The sequence below is a fragment of the Eurosta solidaginis genome, chromosome 4 (genome assembly GCF_040869045.1).
Source record: "Eurosta solidaginis isolate ZX-2024a chromosome 4, ASM4086904v1, whole genome shotgun sequence".
Classification (NCBI taxonomy): Eukaryota; Metazoa; Arthropoda; class Insecta; order Diptera; family Tephritidae; genus Eurosta; species Eurosta solidaginis.
Window position 1 is genome coordinate 71,764,585 of NC_090322.1, and position 24,213 is coordinate 71,788,797.

At 37.6% G+C, this 24,213-nt stretch overlaps 1 protein-coding gene across 8 annotated transcripts in view; it reads right to left on the reverse strand.

Annotated features, from left to right (window-relative positions):
• The window catches only part of MED18 (mediator complex subunit 18), a 332,244-nt gene that overhangs the window by 241,966 nt on the left and 66,065 nt on the right, over nt 1-24,213 (reverse strand). For all 8 annotated transcript variants that reach the window (XM_067782062.1, XM_067782061.1, XM_067782065.1 and 5 more), the window contains exon 2: nt 13,276-13,562. In XM_067782062.1, coding sequence (XP_067638163.1) covers nt 13,276-13,562 — 287 coding nt within the window. The remainder of the gene's footprint in view (nt 1-13,275; nt 13,563-24,213) is intronic.

The following is a 24,213-nucleotide window of genomic DNA, read 5'->3' on the forward strand; positions in this document are numbered from 1 at the left end:
GCAGACTTCCTAGGGACACACGCGTAACTCTGACAGAACTCCGATCTGGATACGGTAAAAGGATCAACTCTTACTTATCTAGAATCACCACAGACATACGGAATATATGACCTTCACGTAATGGGTCTCTAAAGTGAAAGCGTTAGGCATTTAAGTTTTAAAGTTTCCCATTTTCGAAATATCCATACTGTAACAAATTTTGGGAATACCGATTATTTTGCACCTTCTTCTAACGTTCGTATCGCTGAACTGTCGAATAAATAACTCCAATATTCAGTATTGCAATATGTTCTTTATTTAGTCTACTTTGGGAGTAGTACAATTATACAATTATCAAATCACGCGCGTGTTTAAATCAAACTGATCACAGTTTGCTCAGCCTGCGCAGCTTCTTTTTTCTCGTTCACCCATTTCTCCCAAGGCATTTCGTAAAAATGTGTTCGAGAACAGTTGTATATCATGCTCCAGCTATATACATGTATATTTGTAGTTTATGCTTATCTAATAGCCATATGCATGTGTATGTGTGAGTAACTACTTCGGCTGATGACTACATGTGTGTGTGTGAGATATCTCTTCACTTCGAGCTGCTGGTTCAGACAAAATTTCCCGATCAGACAAATTTTCCCGATCAGGCAAATTTTCCCATCTAAACGCTGCCTTTCCAAATGAACTACTCTCATTGTGTTTCGCGGTTTGCCAATGGTTTCAATGCGGTAAACTACATCGTTGATCCGTTTTACAACTTTGTATGGGCCTTCCCAATCACACTGCAATTTCGGGGACAAACCTTTTTTTCGTCGTGAGTTGTATAACAGCACCAAATCTCCTTCCCGAAAACCTTCCGAATTAATTGCTTTATAGTATCTGGCTTTCATCTTATCACTCATAATCTTGCTTCGTTGTCTTACAAGATCGTGTATTTCCCTCATCTCTTCCTCCAAGACACCAGTGGATTTCTTGGCATTTCCTTCCGCATCGGCATCTATCCCAAACTTCAATTCAGTTGGCAGTCGAAGGTCATTGCCAAAAATTACCTTTGCGTGGGTTTGGTCCGTTGTCTCATGCACTTCCGATCGGTAAGCCATCAAGAATAATTATATGTGTGTATCCCACTTGTCTACTACTTTCCTTAAGTACTCTTCCAAGGTTCTATTTCATCGTTCGACCATACCATCGGTCTGAGGATGCAATGCAGTTGTTCGTGTTTTTCGAATGCGCAATGTCTTACACATATCTTGGATCCTATCGTTAGCTTAATGTGAAAATGTGCTAAGTCACTTTTTTTGAAAAATTGTATTTTAATGCAGTTTTAAAACTAAATTCAAAATACAACGATCCCAAAAAAATTTTTAATTTTTACGGGCTGTGGGCAATGATGTGTAAATGTGCTAAGTCGTCAGTTGTTCAAAAAAATGTGCTAAGTCAACCAGTCAGTAATATCAATCTGAATTACTAGTCATTTCTTTGTGCGCGCTTTTTATTTACTTATTTAATTCACTCAGTCCTTGCCTTGCTCTATCAGCTCTGTTTTTTGAGATATCCTAACCTAAAAGTGCAAAAAACACCGTTTTTGCTCATATTTGAGGTTATGTAGCCTTGCAGATGTTTTCTTTCACCAAAATTAAAGGATGGCGTCTTTAAGTACAAGTCTTCTTCTTTCAAATGGCGTTGAGTTGAGTTTCAAATATCATTTTCTTTCGCTGAGATATCGCATTTTGAAATTGGCATGTTTCTAAACTTCCCTACACCTGAAAATCGATTGAGATAACATAGACATGATATAGTCGATTACTAATTTTTTGAATTGAGTCTTATTTTTCTTAAAATTTTGTCTCACACCATAAGTTTGCTAACTCACCATACCCCTACACTATCTAACCCTCGGGTACCAAGGGGGTCACTGCCGGCAAACAGTGAACGGCCTATTAATTTAGGTTAGCTGCGAATACTCAAATAAGCAGCCCCTGACCAAGAGCGGCTGGCGAGGAGGGTTTGGCTTAAGAAGGCCTCATGCACCCTGTGAACCCCCAGTGACGGGGCGAGTAGATGCCGCCCGTAATTTAAGCATCCACAACCCACATCGAGGCTGCACCGAGGGAATACCTACCCAAGATAGGGAGGCAACTACGCGGCGAGGGATACACTTTCAGGAAGGAAAAAAGCTCAATTCTTAATTATTAAGAAAGCTTTTATTTGATAGCATATTAAGACTGAGCCCAGTAAGGTCTTAATTACGGTATATTGGAATAACGATTTGGATATGTTTGCTAAGGGCTGGCGAGTGTGACACTCGGAAATCTTAGTACACGGCTTGACACTCGTCAAAACGACTTTCAGGCTAATGTGACATTCGTCTCCGTCCCGTTAAAACCTTGGCAGGCCCTGGGGTACGTTCGAAGTCCGTCACCATTAAGTTGGTGGTGCAGGTTCGGTTGAGATTCTTCCGATTAACGCTGATCTGGCTCTGAACGCAGTTTTCATAAGGAACTGCGTCAACCTTCACGTGGCCTCCCTGCCTTCGCATAGATAACCACGAGATCATTCAAGGTGACTGTACATCCGGACTAAGATAGCGGCCCCAAGTGGGGACCCAATCACATAAATGAGTAACCAAAATAAAAATAAAAATCAAGATAGGGAAGGTACGTTCAACCCATTTATGGGACGAAAGCTACCTCGTTCCCCAGAAGGACCTGGTCTATCGGCCGTAGGTCAAAATGTTTCGTCGCACACGGGGACAAAGACAAAAGGGGCGAAAGCCAACGGCAGGAAAGAAGCTTCTCCGGCTGTTACTCCAAGGGCAAGACAGGATAAGGTTAAAACAGGCGCTCCTTCATTAAGTGACCTCATTAAGAAGGCTGCAGAAGATCTTCAAAATTCGCAGGCCTCAGGAGGGATCGAAAACAAGATGACCAAGCTAGGGAGATCAATTGATGATCTGTTTGAGTTTTTTAAAGGGCGTAATAATATACACGCTGAAATTAAGCGCTTAGCCTCCATAATCAAAGTATTGTACATATAGTCCGCGCTGGAGGTAAAGAACTTAAGAGAAAAATAATTTCGAATGATACGGCTAAGGATGGAAGCTCGTCACCCCCAGGAAAGAGACCGAGGAAGAATTCGACAAGGGAAAATCAAGTAGCCAATCCCACGATCTCAGCCAAGGACATTACGCCAAGACATGAGGAGAGTCACAAGCGAGTAAAATCGCAAGCGTCACTGAACCAGAAAAAGGTCGAAAGGAAAGAAGACGCCGCAACTCAAAAGTCGGGAGAGTGGCAGGTAGGCGAACCCAAAAAGGCGATTAGGAAGAAAATGATTAAAGCCAGGCCGGATGCAATCATAATTTCGAAGGCTGGAGATGCTACGTATGCTGACATACTGCGAAAAGTGAGGAGTTGCGATGAACTAAAAGCCCTAGGGGTGATGTCAAAACTATTAGAAGAACGACAAAAGATTTGTAGCTGCAACGTAAAAGAGCCCAAGAGGGAGAAACAAGGACGTACCAAGCGGAGATTGAAGCAGTGCTAAAGGAGCCAGCGAAGGTCACAGCAAAATCTCAAATGATCACCCTACAGTTCAGAGACCGCGATAAAATAACTACGCCGGATTGAGATTTGTGATGCGATCCATCAGCAATGTAGGATAGAACGGCCTGATTCAACTGCCATAAAAAGTTTACGTACAGGGTACAGCGGTACAAAATCGGCACTTGTAATCCTTACAGCGGATGATGCTAAAGTTGTTCTAAAGGCGCAAAGAATAAGAGTAGGATGGGTATCTTGTCGAATTAGAGAGGTGAAACAAGAAAGATACTGTTATAGGGGCTGGACCTATGGACATATAGCCCAGAAGTGCAAAGAGACTATAGATAGGTCAAAACTTTGCAGGAAATGCGGTCAAGAGGGACACAAGGCCGCGAACTGCTCCGACGTACCGAAATGTGCGTTATGTGGGGGAGAACATTCGGCAGGCAGTTTTAGATGCCCACAACGGGAAGGAAGCAACCAGATTGCCCTATGAGATTGTTGGAACTCAATTTAAACCACTGTGAAGCGGCCCAAGACCTCTTATCCCAAACAATGTTTGAAGGAGGATTTGACTTAGCGGTACTCTCTGAGCCATACAAAAATAAGCAGGAGCAAGGCTGGCTCACGGACTCGGTTGGGAAAGCCTCAATCTGGATACCAGGAAGACTTCTTCCGCAGGAAAAGATGGCACCAACAGTGACAGGATTCACGTGGGCAAAAATCAAAGGAATATACATTTTTAGTTGCTATGCACCTCCGAGTATTAGTAGCACAGAGTTTGAGAACATGATTCTTGGGATAACCATAGAAGGACAGGGTAAACACCCGCTTATAATATGTGGAGACTTCAATGCATGGTCAACTGTATGGGGTAGTAGTAGAACTACCCATAGCGGTAGAGTTCCTCTCGAAAGCCTTACACCCCTGAGGCTAGAACTTCTAAATGAGGCAGGGAAATATACATTCGACACTGGCAATAGACGCTCCATTATAGATCTCACGTTTGCTAGTAGCGAAATACCGAGACGAGCAAAATGGTCCATCAGTAACGTCTACACACACAGCGACCACAAAGCTATTAGCTTAGAAAGTGGAAACTGCACCAAGGAACGCGTCCAACCAACTGCAAAGAAGAAGATGGAAACAACACCTTTTTGAACCAGAAGTATTTGATGTTGTATGGAACGATACTGCAATACGAAGGACACATGCGGAAGATCTTTCGGTTCAAATATCTAAGTCATTAGGTATGGCGTGTGATGCTGCCATGCCCAGAATACACAATACCTACATAGCCCAAAGAACGACACTTAAAAATACTATAAAAAAGAGCAAGAGAGCCTGCTTCAAGGAACTGATGGATAGTGCTGATCTTGATCCTTGGGGATTGGCTTACAGAACGGTGATGGCGAAAATTAAAGGGCCGAAATCAGAGCAGCCTACATGCCCGATACTAATGAGAAGAATCGTAGAAACCCTTTTTCCCACACAAGATTACCGTACCTATCAAAGTGAGGTTCGCGAAGGAATGGAAATCCCAGAAATAACAGAGCAGGAGGTACTAGATGAAACACAAAGAGTTGCGGACAATAAGTCTCCAGGACCTGATGGAGTGCCAAATATAGCTCTTAAATCAGCGATAAGGTCTAGAACATCGGTATTTACGGATCTCTTCAATGCCTGTTTCCAAGAAGGCGTCTTCCCCCGCTCATGGAAACGTCAAAGACTGGTTCTATTGCTGAAATCTGGTAAGATTCCCGACCAGCCATCTTCATACAGGCCACTTTGTATGTTGTATTCAATAGGAAAGATTCTCGAACGTATTATTTTAGGGCGTCTGCAGCAGACCCTGGAAAGCCCAGGTGGCTTGTCAAATAGTCAGTTTGGATTTCGAAAATCGAGATCCACGATAGATGCAATACAAACAGTTCTCAACATAGCCCGCGGAGCCATAACCGGAGGCCAAAGTAAAAGGAAGCTCTGTGCACTGATAACTTTTGATATTAGAAATGCTTTTAACATCGCTAACTGGATGCAGATAATGACAGCGCTACGAAACTTTGGCACACCTGCTTACCTGCTCCGAATAATTGGTAGCTATCTAAGCGACAGAGTACTCCTTTTTGATACGGATGAGGGACCAAAAAAGCACAACATCACGGGCGGTGTCCCTCAGGGATCTGTTCTAGGTCCAGCTCTTTGGAATGCGATGTATGACGGGGTGCTACAAATCGGCCTTCCCGGAGGCACGGAAATTGTCGGCTATGCAGATGATATTGTCGTAGTAGCAGTGGCCAAGAAACTTGATCTGCTCCAAGCATTATGTAATGACGCCGTGGAAAGAATAAGGGAATGGTTGACGAACATGGGGATTGAGATGACTAGCAATAAGACAGAAGTGGTTCTGGTGAGATCAAAGCGGACTGTGGATGAGTTGGTCCTAATCATAGGAGATTATCAAATAAATTCAAAGCCCTCCGTGAAATATCTAGGAGTAATCATTGACTCAAAACTAATTTTTAGGGAGCACTTCAGGGCGGTGAGGGAGAAAGTGTCTAGAGTTAGTGGAGCCCTAACGCGAATAATGCCAAACATCGGCGGCCCAAGCGAAGCTACCCGTCAGCTATTATCCAACGTAACCAGCTCTATAATATTATATGCTGCACCAGTATGGCACGGACTAAAATGGTCCACCAAAAAGATACACTAGCAGCCTACCGCATTACTGCTATACGAATAGCATGTGCTTATCGGACCGTGTCCGACGACGCGATCCATGTTTTATCCAGGAAAATCCCAGAAGATCTACTCTCAGGTGAAATGGCCGATCTGTATGGCACTGGAATCAGCCGACCATCTGAAGATGCTAAGAAAAGCGAAAGGTCACGAACAATAATTAGGTGGCAAGAACGATGAGAAGATTCGAGAAAAGGGCACTGGACCTTCATGCTAGTCCGGAATATTGCGGAATGGTACGAGCGAAAACACGGCGAACTAAATTACCACCTCACACAGATATTGAGGGGGCACGGCGGCTTCAAGGAATATAGGAGGATCCTTTCTGTCCAAGCTGTCCCTCCGAATTGGAAAGCGCAGAACATGTAATGTTTCACTCCCCTCGTTTTCACGGCGAAATACTGTCTGTAAACAGAGTTTTTGGAGAGGAGCCTTCCATTAGGAATTTAGTTCCACGAATGTGCGGACAAATAGATTGTTGGATTGCTGTGAGCAAGATGGCCTTTATAGTAATGACGAAATTGATGCATGCTGAAAGGGAGCGCAGAGAAATGGGCATACGAAGTAGTGGCGACTAAATCGTCATGAGTGAGCTAAACGTTCTTCTGTCATGCAAAGCCTGAAGGCCAGCAATTTGCGCCTGCTGGTATGTGATGGGGGCCGTCTGGTCAGTGAAGCATACATAAAGCAATATTTGTAAACATTTTTTGAACTCCCTCAATTTTATAGGAGTTAGATTCATAGAAAGGATTCCATATTATTGAGCAATATTCAATACCACTTCTGACCAAGGGTATATAAAGTACCTTCAACGTATAAGGTCCTTAAAGTCACTGGTGTTACGTCTACTGAAGCCAACCATTGCAACAAATTTTGAAACAATGAAGCCAATGTGACTAGAAAAAGAGAGTTTGGAGTCAAAAATTACACCCAAGTGTTTACTCTCTGGACAACGATTAAGAGATTTAGCATTTAGTTTGTAGATAAAGTATGTGGCAGTTTTTTTTTTTTTTTTTTTGATTAAGGCAAGACACAGCATTTGTTTGAATTTAAAAATAAATTATTGTCTGCGCACCATCCGCCAAAAGAGTTCAGATCAGAACCGTTAGAAATAGTTTGACAAATAGTATTTTTTGTGAAATATATAGTTTTAGTGTTATATTTCAATCATTAAAGGGGAGGAGTGATGGGAAACATATTGAGTAAAAAGTGCTGTCAGGAGAAAAAATTTGTTTTGAGTGCGGATTATGCTAAGTCATACAATAGCTGCTGGGTTGGCATACATGATTTTTATTTATCTTTTTCAAAGCTTCTACACTCAAAAGCATTGCAATTAAGGCATCCTATTCACAGTTTTGATAAAAGAAGGGTATTTCAAAAATTATTCAGTTTTTTGTCTCCTTTAAAATTCGTAAAAGTTGACTTTTGACACATTTTCACATTAAGCTAACGATATAATTCAAAATTTCTCCCTTGGTCAGAATGTAGCTCCATGGGTAACTATACCTTGCAACCCAATTGTTTGTAAACACTTCTGCTACTGTTTCCGCTTCCTGATTTGGAATTAGGTATACCTCTGGCCATTTGCTGAAATAATCCATAACCACCAGTACATATTTGTTTCCGCGGTTGCTAGTAGGAAACGGACACCTGAAATATATTGCTTCATCTGGCCATGACTTCGCGTTTTAGGCCATTTCGCTCTGCTGCAAACTTCGCAGTTGGCAATCCACTCAGTGACCGACTAACGGCAACCAACCCAATAAAATCTCTGATTAATTTTCTCGAGCATCTTCGTGATTCCAAGATGAACTCCACTTGGGCCGTTATGTAGCTCACTGAGAACGTCTGTAATCCCTTTCCTGGGAACAACTATCAGTTTCCTCTTACATTGACCATCCTCCCTCTTCCATACTCGATGCAGGCAACCTGATATCAATTCTAAACTGTTCCACTGTGTCCAATATGATTTCGCAATAGGACTCTCTGCTGACATCTCCTCTCTATTTGGTGTTTCGGTCCGAGCCCTTGTATAACATGTGACAGATCTGTATCTTCTATCTGACACTTCCTTAGTTTTTCCTTCTCCCATTCATCCGTACACGTTATAGACATTAGCCGGACATCTATAATGTCTTCTTTAGCCTCGGCTCAATTGAAAAGTCATAGCTTTGTAGTCGCTCGATCCACCGCGGCAATTGACCTTCTGCAGGAGTCATTTCAAGGCTGGGTGATTTGTCCTGACGCGGAAGCGCTGCCCGTAGAGGTACTTGTGAAAATGTTTAATGCACTTTACCAACGCCAACAGCTCTCTCCGTGTAACGCAATATTTCTTCTCTAGTTTTCCAATTGATCGGCTGTAATATGCAACTACCTTCTCCTGTCCATCGACCAGTTGTGACAAAACACCTCCTATAGCATATCCACTCGCATCTGTATCTCGAATGAAAGTTGCTCCTGGAATCGGATATAACAATATTGGGGCAGTGCACAAACGCACTTTCAATGTTTGGAAAGCCACTTGTTGCTCCTTCTTCCATTCAAAAGCTTTATTTCTACTTGTAAGCTCGTGGATGCTATGGGCTACGCTGGCAAAGTTTGGTACAAATCGACGGTAATATGTGCACAGCCCAAGGAAACTTCTTAATTCATGCAAGTTCTGTGGTCTTGGCCAATCCTCTATAGCTTCTATCTTTTCGTTCGCAGTACAGTTACCTTTTGACGCAAATAACTTACTTCCTTTTTAAACGGCGAACATTTTTTGGGACTTAGTTTCAGACCAGTGCCAGCTATTCTCTGGAAAACTTCCTCCAAATTCATAAGATGTTCATCACAGTTCTTTCCCAATACGATGATGTCGTCCAGGTACACCAAGTATGGTTTTCAATGTAGTCCTTTCAATACCTGATCCAGGAGTCTCTCAAAAGTAGCTGGTGCATTACAAGTCCAAAAGGCATCACTGCAAATTGCCAAAGACCATCTCCGACACTGAAGGCTGTTTTCTCTTTGTCTTCCTCCTTCCTGCCACTTGCCAGTAGCCGCTTTTGAAGTCCAGTGTGGAGAACGATTTCGTACCAGATAGCGAGTCGAGAGTATCTTCAATGCTTGGCAATGGGTAGCTATCCTTTTTCGTTACGTCGTTCAACTTGCGGTAGTCCACGCAAAACCTCACTTTTCCATCCTTCTTCTTCACAAGTACCACCGGTGAGCTCCATGGACTAGCTGATGGTTCTATGACGCCGCTATCGCTCATTTCTTCTATGATTTGTCTCACAACTTACCATTTCGTCAATGGAGCACTACGAGGAGCTTGACGGATTGGCCCCGCATTTCCAGTGTCAATTTGATGTTTCACAACGTTGGTGCGGCCTGGTTTGGAACCATCTTGGTCAAATATGTTTGCTTATTTCAGGAGCAGTTGTTTGGCCTTACTCTGATAGTCCTCCTCTAGCCCCTTCGTCCGTGCCGTGATGTCATTTGAAAGATCAATCTTGCTAGTGTTTTCCCAGCAAGTACGTTCGTTGTTGATTTGTTTGCTGCTTCGACAACCCACAATTTGTTTGTCCCACAATCTCCATCATCCTTTGCCCATATTGCTGCTTCTGATTTTGGTGGTATTTGCTGACTCTCTTCCACCAGCACTGTTGTTGTTGTAGCGATAAGGTTGCTCCCCGAAAGTTTTGGGGAGTGTCATCGATGTGATGGTCCTTTGCCGGATACAAATCCGGTACGCTCCGGTGCCATAGCACCATTAAGGTGCTAGCCCGACCATCTCGGGAACGATTTATGTGGCCACATTTAACCTTCAGGCCATTCCCTCCCTCCCTTCCCCCAAATTCCATGAGGAGCTTGCGGCCGCCAGAGCCTCGTCTGTTAGTGAAACAGGATTCGCCGCGGATAGGTGAGGTTGACAATTGGGTTTGGAGAAGCTATATATTGCGCTGGCAACCTGAAGGGTTGCGCTACACAGCCCTTTGAATCTGGTATTTTAGTCGCCTCTTACGACAGGCATACCTACCGCGGGTATATTCTGATCCCCTAACCCGCTGGGGTCCACTAGCACTCGTTTACTGCTGTAGCCTTTCTCGTAGCCGAAATTAAGTGGCACATCCATGTTCTTCTATAGCATCGTCTTGCTTTGCATGTCGATCTTGATGCCTTGGTCGATTAAGAAGTCCACTCCAATTATGATTTCATCATATATGTAATACTCCTATATTGCTAATAGAAAATGCTCGCGATGTGTTTTGGATGCGAAATCAAAGCAAGACAGCCTATAAAATTTTTGTGATTGCAGCAGCATAAGTGTGACAAGGAAAAACGTAAATTTTGGTACATTCGATTCTTGAATACAAAAACAAAAACATGTAAACAGCAATATATCGGCACTATGATGTTGGGGAATGTACTTAGCTTTTTGTAGCAATATAGAAGTATTAACTATATGGATTTCATCAACAATCTCTGCCACTATAAAATTGTGTAGTACCGTGACGTTCCCAATTGCTACTTCACATGCTACTTCTCCAATTACCTGGGTGTCCTCTCCAGTGGCTGCACGTAATCTTGCTCCAAGCAATGGTTTTATCTTCTTGTTGACTAAATCTGATCGAATGATGGAATGAGATGCGCTCGTTTCTACACTCAGAAAGCATTCCTTTCCATACACATATCCTCCGTCAGTAAGATTGCTCGAACTTCTTCCAATTTGCGAAATAGGACATTATGGGGCATTCAATTGCGGGAACCAGCTGTCGCCCCTTGCGGCTGACTCGCTTTAGTTTAACGATGGAGTGGATTTGGAGACTGGCTCATCTCCTTCAGCTCTGCGTTTACGACCACCCACATTGTTGGAACTATTGGGGTTGGGGCTGTAATAACGTGCAATGTGCCCTGACTTTCTACACTTCAAGCATTTGACTGCATCATTTTTCTTCTGTTGCGTTCCCTTTAAAGCTTCCAAAATTGCGTCTACCCACTCTGGTCTTTCTACTTCCACACGATGGGCTTTGTATGCTGGTTTAGTCAAAAGTGAGGCTTTGGGTTTGCGTATGTAGCTCGCATCGTTTCCACGCCCCGTATGCAATTTTAAAGCTCTGGATTTTCACCTCGGTGTATTCCACGGGTGCGTCCGCATTTGCTAGATGGGCCAGCCTTTCGACATCCGACTCAAACTCCTGCAAAGTCTCATTCGCTTTTTGGTAATGGTTTTGCAACTCAATTTGGTATATCTGTTTCCTATGATCGCTTCCGTAACGTCTCTCGACAGCGGTCATCAATGCTTCATAACTGTTCCGCTCTTACTCTGGAAGAGTCTGTAAGATTTCAGCTGCAGGCCCTTTCAATGTCACGAACAGTGCAGCAACTTCATCTCCAGTATTCCAGTTGTTCACTGCTGACGTCTTCTCAAATTGAAGCTTAAATACTTTATTATTACTGCTATTTGTGATGACATTTCTGAAAAACGTGCTTCTTGTCGTGTATCCTGTGGTTCCAGTTGGGATGCCATATATGCCTTCTGTTGAGTTGAGATGTTATACGTGTCTCCTGCGATTCCAGTTGGGATGACATATTTGTGGATATTTGTGATCACATTTCTGTCGATATCTGTGATAACAAAGCCAATATCGCATACGTCTCTCCGCTCCCGACTGGATTCGGACTTTCGTTCTTCTCTTCCAATTTTGTTACTGTCTCGTCCCCATCAGTATGGAAGGCATAATCGTCCACATTAATTCCTTCCGGCCCCATAACCTCTCGTAGCCGTGCTTGAAGTTCGGACTTATTGCCGGTTGTATTCAATCCACGGTTCTCCAACTCCTTTTTGAGTTGCTGGATCTTCAAATCACTTAACTTTGCCATGTCCAAGTTGTATTCGAAATCTTCGGAATTTATTCAGCAATTCCCCTTCTGACACCAATTGTAACGAATTTTTGGAAATTCCGATTATTTTGCACCTTCTGCTAACGTTCGTATCGCTGAACTAACGAATAAAAAATAAAAATAAAATGTAAGGCGCGATAACCTCCGAAGAAATTTTAGGCGGAGCTTCCCTTCCAATCTGCGTCGTGCTCCTTTTTAATTTTTCCTACAAATTGGCTGGACGGGACTTACTCGTTTTATGCCGACTCCGAACGGCATCTGCAAGGCAGATGAGTTTTCACTGAGAGCTTTTCGTGGCATAAATACACTCGGAGTGCTTGCCAAACACTGCCGAGGGGCGACCCCGCTTAGAAAAATTTTCTTCTAATTGAAAAGTTTTTTTCTACAATTTTGATGTTGCTTTGCACGGGGCGTGAACCCAGGATCTTCGGTGTGACAGGCGAAGCACACTACCATCACACCACGGCGACCGGTCGAATAAATAACTCCAATATTCAGTATTGCAATATGGTCTTTATTTAATCTACTTTGGGAGTAGTGCAATTATACCTCAACATCACGTACTTCACAAAAGCATGTTTAAATCAAACTGATTACTGATTCCTCAGCTTGCGCTGCTTTTATACTCTCGGTTTTCTCGTTCACATATTTCTCCCAAGGTCTAGTCATTTCGCGAAAATGTGTTCGAGAACAGTTGTATCTCATGCAGCTTTATACATGTATGTATATTTGTAGTTTATGCTTTTCTACTAGCCATATGCGTGTATATGTGTGAGTAACTACTTCGGCTGATGACTACATGTGTGTGTGTGAGATATCTCTTCACTTCGAGCTGCTGGTTATGTTTTGTTGTTGTGATTATTTACTAACAGCATAGTGATGCTAATATTCGCCAAAATACATTTTTACTTAAATTGTAAAACCTGGTACTCAGGATTGTAATACAATACAGAACATTCAATAGCTAGCCTAATGAACTGATTAACTCAAACTCGACAAAAATGCACATTCATGCTTTTGGTATAGAGGCGACGTATTTATCGGAATAATTCGAATAATCGCCTTACCGTTAGGAAGTAATATTTTTTTATTTTCATTATTTTACCTATAATATATTACTTACCACGGCTAACATATTCGAAATCCAATCTGCAGCCCAATTCTGTGAGAAAGTCCAAAATTGTGGATGTACACCCAACGTCGATACTTGAACGAACAAGTGTTGGGCGTGATCTATCTAACTCAGGTTGTCCAATGTATCTTAGTTGGAAAGGGGCGTCTCTATCCAAAGCTCGCCTAACGCGCAACATAAGAGGAGCTGTTTGAGTCGGCTGTCTTAGGCTTAGGCATACTTCCACGTCATGAAACGACTCCGGTGACGCATCGATGGTATCACATAGCCCTCTTAATCTGTGTGGCAAAGACGTTAAAATACTTGTAAAATTATGTTTAAATACAAAATATCTTTATACTCATACCCTAAGTATAAAGGGACTGCGCCGAATAAAATTATGCGCTTGTTTTTTACTCCTTACTTCCTACTGCCATATTATAGAATATTATTATAGGAAAGAAATCACGCCAGTTAAATAAAAAAACGGTTTTGTTGTTCATTAATTAACAGACATTCGGTTAAATTCATCGCATTATGGTTAATTCAACTAAGTGTGTTGTCGAGTTAACAATATTCTGTAAAAATTACAGATTCTCAATATATCTAATTTTTGTGTTAAAGGAACTGCTTTCATTGCGTTATGCAAATACATCAGCTACTTCGTTCTTATGCCTATGGGAACCAGTGTTGTCATTTCAGGTTTTTTCGAGCAAGATTTAGCTTTTTTTCTCTGTGTAGCTTGAAAATTTGCGATTTAGCTTACGTCTTTTTTTAGCTTTTTTTCAGAAATTGTTTAGCTGTTTTTAGTTTTTATTAACAATTTTAGAAAATATAGATAAACATTTTGGTGTATATTCAGTTTTAAGAATATTGAATGAATTTGTTATAAACGTTAAAAATTTGTAAACAAATAAAAAAATCTAGCGTTATGGTAGGCAGAATTCGAGGCATAGTAACTGAATTAAAGCAACATCAACTTCCGTGCGTTTATATTCGATTCAACTGGTTGTTTCGTCTGCTTCGAAACTACTTCCGAGCTAAATTGAATGTTTGATTTCAGAAACACTTAACTGGTTTTCCTAGTCCGCAAGTAGACAAAATAGCTATGCAATGCTATATGATGCCATAAACGACGGACTCGAACCATTACGAATCCCATCTACACGAATGGAATAAAGTAGGTTCCACAGTTGAATTTTTGGGACAGGTTCGAGAGTGCAAAAACACTTACAAAATTCGAGATGTGTAGTAAAGTAGTAGGCCATTTTGTATTTTTAACCAGTACTTTACTGCATTTATTATTACGGTTTTATAACGTCTTCAAATTTGTTCCATATTTGGTATCTTAGAAAATTGGCAAACTTGTTTATTACGTAAGTTTAACATATTCTTCTGAGTAATATTTTAAGAAATTTTTTTTGTAAAAGTAAGTGCAAATGCGGCCACCATGGTGTGATGGTAGCGTGCTCCGCCAACCTCACCGTATTCCCTGGGTTCACACCCCGGGCAAAGCAACATCAAAATTTTAGAAATAAAATTTTTCAATTATAAAAAAATTTTTCTAAACGGGATCGCCCCTCGGCAGTGTTTGGCAAGCGCTGCGGGTGCACTTGCTGGCTGCCTGCCGCGAGAGCAATTTTGAAATAAATGCTTGCTGTGTTTTTTACACAACCTTATCGCCTTTATTTCCGAGAGAGTTTTCAAAGTAAACCTGGATGCTGTGAAAAGTCAGACAAGCAACAGGATTTCACCTTCATGATAGTTTTCGAAAAAAAAAAAATAGTGTTTGGGTTTCAACACATTGTTTGGGATCCGCGTGGTTCGCAGAGGGTTCATTTGGAACTCCCTTCATTTTGAATTTATTGATACCAATCTTCCCGCTAGTTCTGCTCAAAAAAAAAAAAACAAAAAAATGTTTTTTCTTTAACTGTTAGGGTCCTCTAAAAACCGGTAGTGATTTTTCTTTTCTTGTTTTGGTCACTTTTGGCAATTCTTTTTTTTTCAGAACCAAGCCTCCAAATAACAACCAAGAATTTCCCAGAAACAGCAGAGTGTGAGGGAACGAATCAGGATAATGAGTACTAGGATGAAACACAGGTACGACAAGAACAATAATTCGGAAGGTTTCCGGGAGGGAGATTTGGTACTGCTATACAACCCTCACCGGCGGAAAGATGTTCCATCCGTACAAAGTTGTGAGGAAGATCAGTGATACCATCTACCGCATACAAACCATTGGGAAACCACGAAATAGAAGGGTGTTTCATTTGGAGATGCTAGCAGCGTTTAGATCAGGAAATTTGTCTGATCGGGACGATCAGACTTAGGTGGAGGGCAGTGTGACGAATATTAGCAACACTAAGGGATACTATCATCTCTAAGCCAATACTAAGCAGTCACTTGTATGTACATAAACAAATCAATCATTATGTATACACATATGTACATACAAGCAGCGGAGAGATACTCACAAAAGTATGCAATCATCAGAGAAGTATCACTCACTATAGTGTTAACTACTTTGTACTCTTTACTTTAATTTTTAAAATAATTTTTAATTCAGTTTTCGTGTTAACTTAAAAATGTTTGAGTAACTTCAAAAAAAGAAAATTCCTATTAGTATTAAAATAAAATAAATATTTGGTTTATTACCAAATATATTGGCGATCCCGCGAACCTTTTTTAAATGTGTGAAAATCATTTTCACAAAATTACGATCTCAATTGCTACTTCAACTACTGGAACCAGTGAAAGTCTAACCATCAATTTAATTTTCATCTACAATGAAGATCCTTCAATGTGAATATATTTTAATTTCAACAACATCCAAATATTTTCAAAATATTTGTGCTTAACAAAATTTATGTGATCTATTTCAAATACAATATTTAACATGATACAAATACAAATATAAAATAACATGCATTTATATATACATATTTATAATCAATATATGAGTGATATGCTGTGCGAAATATCTATATACACTTTACATTATAGGGTTTTAGCGACCTTTCTCTTTTAAATAAAAGAAAATTATTTATATACACTTTATTTTGGAACCATCATCAAATCTAAATAGTGAAAATATAAGAAATAGTGAAAATTAAATAGTGAATTCTTAAACGAAATTCATCTAAAATAACTTTCTAAAATTATGCAAAAATATCATCAAATATTTATATAAAGTGAACTAAAGAATAAAAACACCATCATCACAATACATCAGTGCTATGACAAAAACCCTCACCACTAATAAAGCAAACAAATATGTGATTTGTAAATTAATGTACTAAAAAATAAAATAAAGCAAATTTAAAACCTATTAAAAGTATTCAATGCAAAGCTCAATGAATTTAAATTAAACTTAATTTAATTAAACTGCTTAATTTTAATAAAAGAAACGAAGAAATTGTGTACCTAAACGAAAATCGTGTTTATCTATATATATAAAAAGAAGTGTACATTGTGATTGTCACTCCATAACTCGAGAACGGATAGAAAGATTGCCATGAAATTTTTAGGAAAGATACAGGAAGGAGAGATGATGGTTAGTTGATTTTGAAATCCCAAATCGGTTTAGCCATTTTTGAGTTATGATTTTTTTTTAGAAAAATACTATATGAAAGAAAATCGTGTTAGTTACACTATGCATAACTCAAGAACGGATGAACCAATTTGGCTGAAAATTGGTGGAGAGGTAGCTTATAACCAGGGAACGGACATACGATACTTTTTATCCAGTTCTGGCTAGGGTCTTGAGATCAAAACGTGGTCCTGGGATGTGTTTGTACAATATGGGTATCAAATGGAATCTGTTTATGAGTACTTTGATACTGAGTATTTTTCGTACCCCTGGGTGACTCGGGTCTCGAGATATAGGCCAAAACGTGGACCCGGGCACCCCTAGAATGTGTTTATACAATATGGATATCAAATGAAAGCTGTTGCTGAGTGCTTTACTACAGGGTAGTTTTCATACCTATTGGTGACTAGGGTCTCGAGATATAGGCCAAAACGTGGACCAGGGCACCCCTAGAATGTTTTTATACAATTGGATATCAAATGAAAGCTCTTGATGAGTGCTTTAGTACAGGGTAGTTTCCATACATATTGGTGGCTAAGGTATCGAGATATAAGGCCAACACGTGGACCCGGGCACCCCTAGAATGTGTTTATATGATATGGATGTCAAATGAAAGCTGTTGATGAGTGCTTTAGTACAGTGTAGTTTTCATACCTATTGGTGACTAGGGTCTCGAGATATAGGCCAAAACGTGGACCCGGGCACCCCTAAAATGTGTTTATACAAAATGGATATCAAATGAAAGCTGTTGATGAGTGCTTTAGTACAGGGTAATTTTCATATCCCTGGGTGACTAGGGTCTCGAGATAAAGGCCAAAATGTGGATCAGGGTAATACTAGGATGTGTTTTTACATTATGGGTATCAAATTGAAGCTGTTGATGTGTGTTTTAGTGCAGAGTAATTTTTATATCACTGTGTGACTAGGGTCTCGAGCAGGCATGCTTAACCAACGAACCGATATCATTTCGTTACGATAATTAACGTTAATAAACGAAACAAAGTCATTTCGTTTCGTTTATTAACGTTAAAAACGTCAAATTAGCGAAATGATTTCGTTTCGTTTTCTGCCATATCAAAACGAAATCAAATCGTTTATGTTGATTATTAATTTAAAACTATGCTGGCAAAGCTGATTGATGGCGGAGTCATTAAAGGTGAAAGCATTCGCCAAGCTGATTGCAACTTTTCTCATGAATTTTGACAGTACGAACATTTCTCAGAGTATTTTTGACATTACCACCAACGAATTACACAAACAAATTACATGGAGTTTGTGTGTGTATGTGCCCTCGTTGTTACCACCTTACGGCTTCACCATGGCTATAGCATTGCCAGCACAATTCAAACATAAAGTATCACGTTTTTGTTAACGTTTTTAACGTAAACGAAAGCTTTTCGTTTCGGTTAAAAACGAGATACAATTTATCTTGATAATTTCTTTATCGATAATATTTCGAAGTGTTTCAACGGAAACGGTGGAAATTTTTTGATAAACGATTAGCTTAACGTTAAGGTGCATCCCTGGTCTCGAGATACAGGCCAAAACGTGGACCCGGATACCCCTAGAAGGGGTGTGTTATATGGGTAGCAAATGAAAGCTGTTGATGTGTGCTGTAGTACAGAGTAATTTTTATATCGCTGAGTGACAAGGGACTTCAGATATAGGCCAAAACGTCGACCCGGATACCTGTACAATGTGTGTGTATTATGGATATCAAATGAAAGCTATTGCTGAAAGCTTTAAAGTAATTTCCATTGTAATATTCGATTTAGTAGCATCAACCTGGCAAAACTGATAAATAAGCATGCGAAGCCGAAATAAAAACATGAATTAATAATACCCACATACCTATATATGTACCTATGTACGTCCTATTCGATTTGCCTGAAATTTGGTGTATTAATTTGCCTGTATTAGTATTTACGATCATTTTATCCGGGAACTAGACCAGAGACGGACTGGGACTGGGATTAGGACCACCCTCGGACTGGCAATAAGAGATGAAGGAGAATGAGGAGAACTTTAGAGAAGAGAAAAGAGGGTAGGAGAAGAAGACTGAGAAAGAGATAGAGATGATAGAGAGAGATAGAGATGATAGAGAGAGATAGAGATGATAGAGAGATAGAGACGAAATAGAGATAGATGAATCGAAAAAGACGAAGGGAGGAGTGAATAAAAGATTAAGAAAAATATAAGAGGGGGGAGGCAGAGTTAGACGGAAAGAGCTTATTAAGATGTATGCAGATAGACCAAATTTAGGACAGAACAACGTCTGACTGGTCTGCTAGTTAATAACAAAACTAAGAAGCTTAAAGTAATTTTAAAGAACCGCAGACCTATTGACAAAATATTAACGTCCTATCTGATATTTAAATCAACATATACTCTTGGCATTGCAGAACTGAAAGAATATGTGAAAATGTTGAACTAGACTTAACACACATCATTTGCTGTCGTATATATTAAACTCAAAATTCATTATGATAATACGCTAATTCCTCCCTACAATTCATTCATATATCGCAATATTTTAATATTTAACGAAACATCGTCATTTTGTGTACCGTTTATTGGAACCATTCATGATCTTTAACGTCCTCTACACAAATAAGAGCATCATTATATTTTAAAGCCATTGCATATTTAAATTTATCAATCAACTCTTCCATAGTAATAAAATCGTAAATATAAATTTTTAATAATTTTAACTTTTTCTAAATACAATTTTTATTTTAATATTAAATTAAAATTTCAAATTTATTTTAAGATTATTTTTATATCTTAAAAATTTTAATATAAATTATTTAAATTTACTTATTTTTTATATAAAATTAAATATTGTATTCAAATTGTTAACTCCCTTTCCAAAAAATTCTTAAATATTTTCTAATTTTCAAATTATTCAGTTATTTTTTTTATATGGTTCTACGTTCACCAATACGAACCCGTAATTTTACAAATTCGGAAAATCAAAATAACAACTATACAAATAACACAATGGCTCACAATACAACTCAAAATTCTAACATTAATACAACACAAAACAACATCTCTAATATAACACAAGATACTTCAACACAAAATAACTTTACAAATTTTTCTTCTACTAAATCTATTAAATTACCACAATTTTGGCAAGAACCTCCCGATGGCTGGTTTTTACTTGTTGAAGGACAATTTGAAATTAACAAATCAATGATGATAATTTAGAATTTCAAAATGTTATAGTTACTCTTCAACGAGATACTATATCTAAAATTTTAGATGTTAATAACCCTCCTCCTCTTTTCAATAAATATGATACAATCAAAAAAAAATTATGTGAAAGATTTTCTCTTAGTGAAGAGAAACGATTAGAACAATTATTTTCAAAAACTGAACTTGGTGATCGTTCACCATCTAAATTATTCAGATTTATGAAATCACTTATAGATATTGACTCCATTGTAAGTCAAGAATTACTTTTCAAATTATGGATTCGTAAATTACCACAAGAAATACAAATTCATTTGACTTCCAATAATAATCAAATCATAGATGAAATTATTATTTTAGCTGACAAACTTTTTGATTTAATCAATAAACCTCATTCTTCCCAAATCTTCTGTAGTCTCAAGTATAAATAATAATATTTTAGAACAATGCGTTAAAAATTTAACTCAATTAACTACGGCTATTTTTCAAAATTTAAATAAAATTTCTAATGATATTAATCAATTACAAAACCGTTCAAGATCTAAAGAAAGAAATAGATCTAAATCTCGAAATTTTTCAAGATCCAGAATTTTTTCAAACAATCGTATTTTTAATTCATAAACAAATATTTGTTGGTATCACAAAAAATTTAAGAATAACGCTCTTAAATGTATATTCCCATGCAATTTTAATCAAAATCATAATTCAAATTCCGAACAAAATTTTAACTGAAACAATCCATTATGACGGTGACGGATAATGGAACTATTATTAAACCTACTCGTCGCCTATTCATATTTGATAAATTCAATAAACTTAATTTTCTTATCGATATCGACGCAGTTGTATCAGTTATTCCGTTTTCTAAATTTAAAATTTATAAAAGAAATTCGGATCTTACTTTGACTGCAGCAAAAGGTTCTTCAAATGAAACTTTCGGTACAAAACTACTTAAAATTAATTTAGGTTTAAGAAGAGATTTTGAATTTCCATTCATAATTGCGAATATTTATACACCAATTTTGGGAGCATACTTTTTAGAAAAATTCGGACTTATTGTCAATATTAAAAATAAAGAAATAATGGATTCTACTACAAAAATTAAAGTTGCTGGATCTTCTGGATTTTCTGATATTTTCTCACTCAAAATTCCTATTGTCGAAAATAAGTTTTCAAAATTACTTAATGAATTTCCGTCTATTACCTGTGAACCAGATTATACTAAAAAAGTTAAACACCATACGGTTCACAGAATAGAAACAAAAGGTATTTTACCATTTTCGAAACCCAGATGTCTTGATCCTATCAAACTTAAAATTGCTAAAGCTGAATTTGAATTTTTAGTTAAAACGGGTATATGCAGGCCCTCAAATTCTCCTATTGCATCTCCACTTCATCTCGTTCTTAAAAAAGAACCAAATGATTGGAGACCTTGCGGAGACTATCGAAGACTTAATTTTATTACTACACCAGATCGGTATCCTTTACCACATATCCACGATTTAACAATTGATTTAAAAAACAAACAATTTTTTTCCAAAATTGATCTTGTGCGTGCTTACCACCAAATTCCAATGGCAGAAGAAGACATTCATAAAACTGCAATAACTACCCCTTTTGGAATGTTTGAATTCGTAAGAATGCCCTTCGGTTTACGAAACAGTGCTCAAACTTTCCAACGCTTTATTAATGAAGTATTTTCTGATTTCGATTTTGTATTTACATACATTGATGACATTCTTATTGCCAGTGATAATGAAGATCAACATATAAATCATTTAAAATCAGTTTTCAAAAGACTTGAAGAATATAATTTAAATATCAAACCTTCAAAATGTACTCTCGGTGTAAATAAATTAAATTTTTTAAGTTACGAAATTTCAGGCGAAGGTATTAAACCATCTTTAGATCGAATTTAAATCATAACAAATTTTGAAAAACCAATTTCTATAAATAAATTACAAAAATTTTTAGGTATGATAAATTACTATTACAGATATATTAAAATGTTAGCAACAGAACTTAGTCATCTGCATTAAATGTTAACACATGCAATTAAAAACAAACTCAAACAATTAAATTGGACAAATGAAACCACAACAGCTTTCGAAAATTTTAAAAACCTTTTTGCTAAAAATGCTTTACTTACACATTTCGACAAAAATGGTACTTTATCATTAGCAGTAGATGCATCAAATGTTGCTATTGGAGCAGTTCTTCAACAAACTAGCAATAATATACTAGAACCCTTAGCTTATTTTTTAAGAAAATTAACTACAACAGAAACTAAATATTCAACATTTGATCGTGAACTTTTGGCAATTTATAATTCAATTAAACATTTTTTAACATTTTCTTGAAGGTAGAAATTTTACAATTTATACTGACCATAAACCTTTAATTCATGTTCTAAATTCTAAAGTAGATAGATCTAGATTAAATATATGGTGTGATGTTTCTCTACAACCTTTTCGACCTTATGTTCCATATTCTATGAGAAGAATTATATTTGACAAAATTCACTCATTATCTCATCCAAGTATAAGAACAACTAGAAAATTAATTCAAAATAAATATTATTGGCCTAACATGCGTAAAGAAATTAACGATTGGACTTCATCTTGCATCAATTGTCAAAAATCCAAAATTTCAAGACATACTAAATCTCCTATTCAAAAAATTCAAATACCATCAGGTCATTTTGAACATATTCATATGGATATTGTTGGACCTCTTCCAGTTTCAAATGAAAATTGTTATATTTTAACAATTATTGACAGATTTTCACGTTGGCCTGAAGCTTATCCACTTAAAGATATTTCAACAAATACTATAGTAAAAACTTTTATTCAAAATTATATACCACGATTTGGTATACCATTAAATATAACAGTAGATCAAGGTTCACAATTCACTTCAAAATTTTTTACGGAATTAACTAAACTTCTAGGTTCTCATAAAATTCATATATCTCCTTACCATCCCCAAGCAAATAGCATGATAGAGAGATTTCATCGAACTTTGAAAGCAGCAATTATAGCATCAAACGACTCGGTTCATTGGTCTGACATTTTACCATTCATTCTACTTGGTTTACGAGCTTCTATTAAAGAAGATTTAAAATGTTCATCTGCTGAACTTGTTCATGGCCAAACACTTAGAATACCTGGTGAATTAATTATTTCAAATAGTAATAAAGAACATGATTTTTCTAATGACGCTCTTCACAAAATAAGAGAATATTTTTCGCTTGTTTGTTCTAAAGTTTTTCATCATAACAAAGAAAACTTTTTCGTTCCTAAACAATTTGAAAATTGTGAGTATGTTTTTGTTGAAGTTCTTCGTAAATCTAATTTAGAATCACCTTATGAAGGACCTTTTAAAGTTATCTCTAAGAAACATAAAACATTTACAATTCAATACAAAAATACTATTAAAAATATTTCAATTGATTTACTTAAACCAGCAAACACACGTATTAACACTAATTTAAATACAAATACAAATACATTAAACAACAAAAAACAAAAAAAGGTTACATTTAATATTAATTAATAATTTATTTGTTTTAAATTTTCTTGGAGGGGGAGTAAATATAGTGTTAACTACTTTGTACTCTTTACTTAAATTTTTAAAATAATTTTTAATTGAGTTTTCGTTTTAACTTAAAAATTTTTGAGTAACTTCAAAAAAAGAAAATTCTTATTAGTATTAAAATATTTAAACTCAAAAATAAACAAAAATAAATTTTTAAAAATAAAATAAATATTTGGTTTATTACCAAACTCATATATACACACGCATATGGCTATGCGAGAGATTATAAACTACAAATTCACATGCATATATCTATCTCACATCGTACACCTGCCTCCCCTTTTATTTTTTGTGGCACTTATCGCACACCTCCATTTTCTTTTAATTTTGTTTTCACAGTTACATATGTATATGTTACTCATCTACATAACTGATGCTATCCCTACCTCATATGCTTTAGATAATTCCTCTTTCAACTTTCGATGTACAGATTTCGGCGAACTGAACAATGTATAACTAGAACTTAACTGGGAAAACATATTTCTTTCCAATTACGTCAGTGTCTGTTATATTTTCCTATCGAAGTTGACTGAGACATTTAATAGTACGGTGCCTCGTTTTGGGCC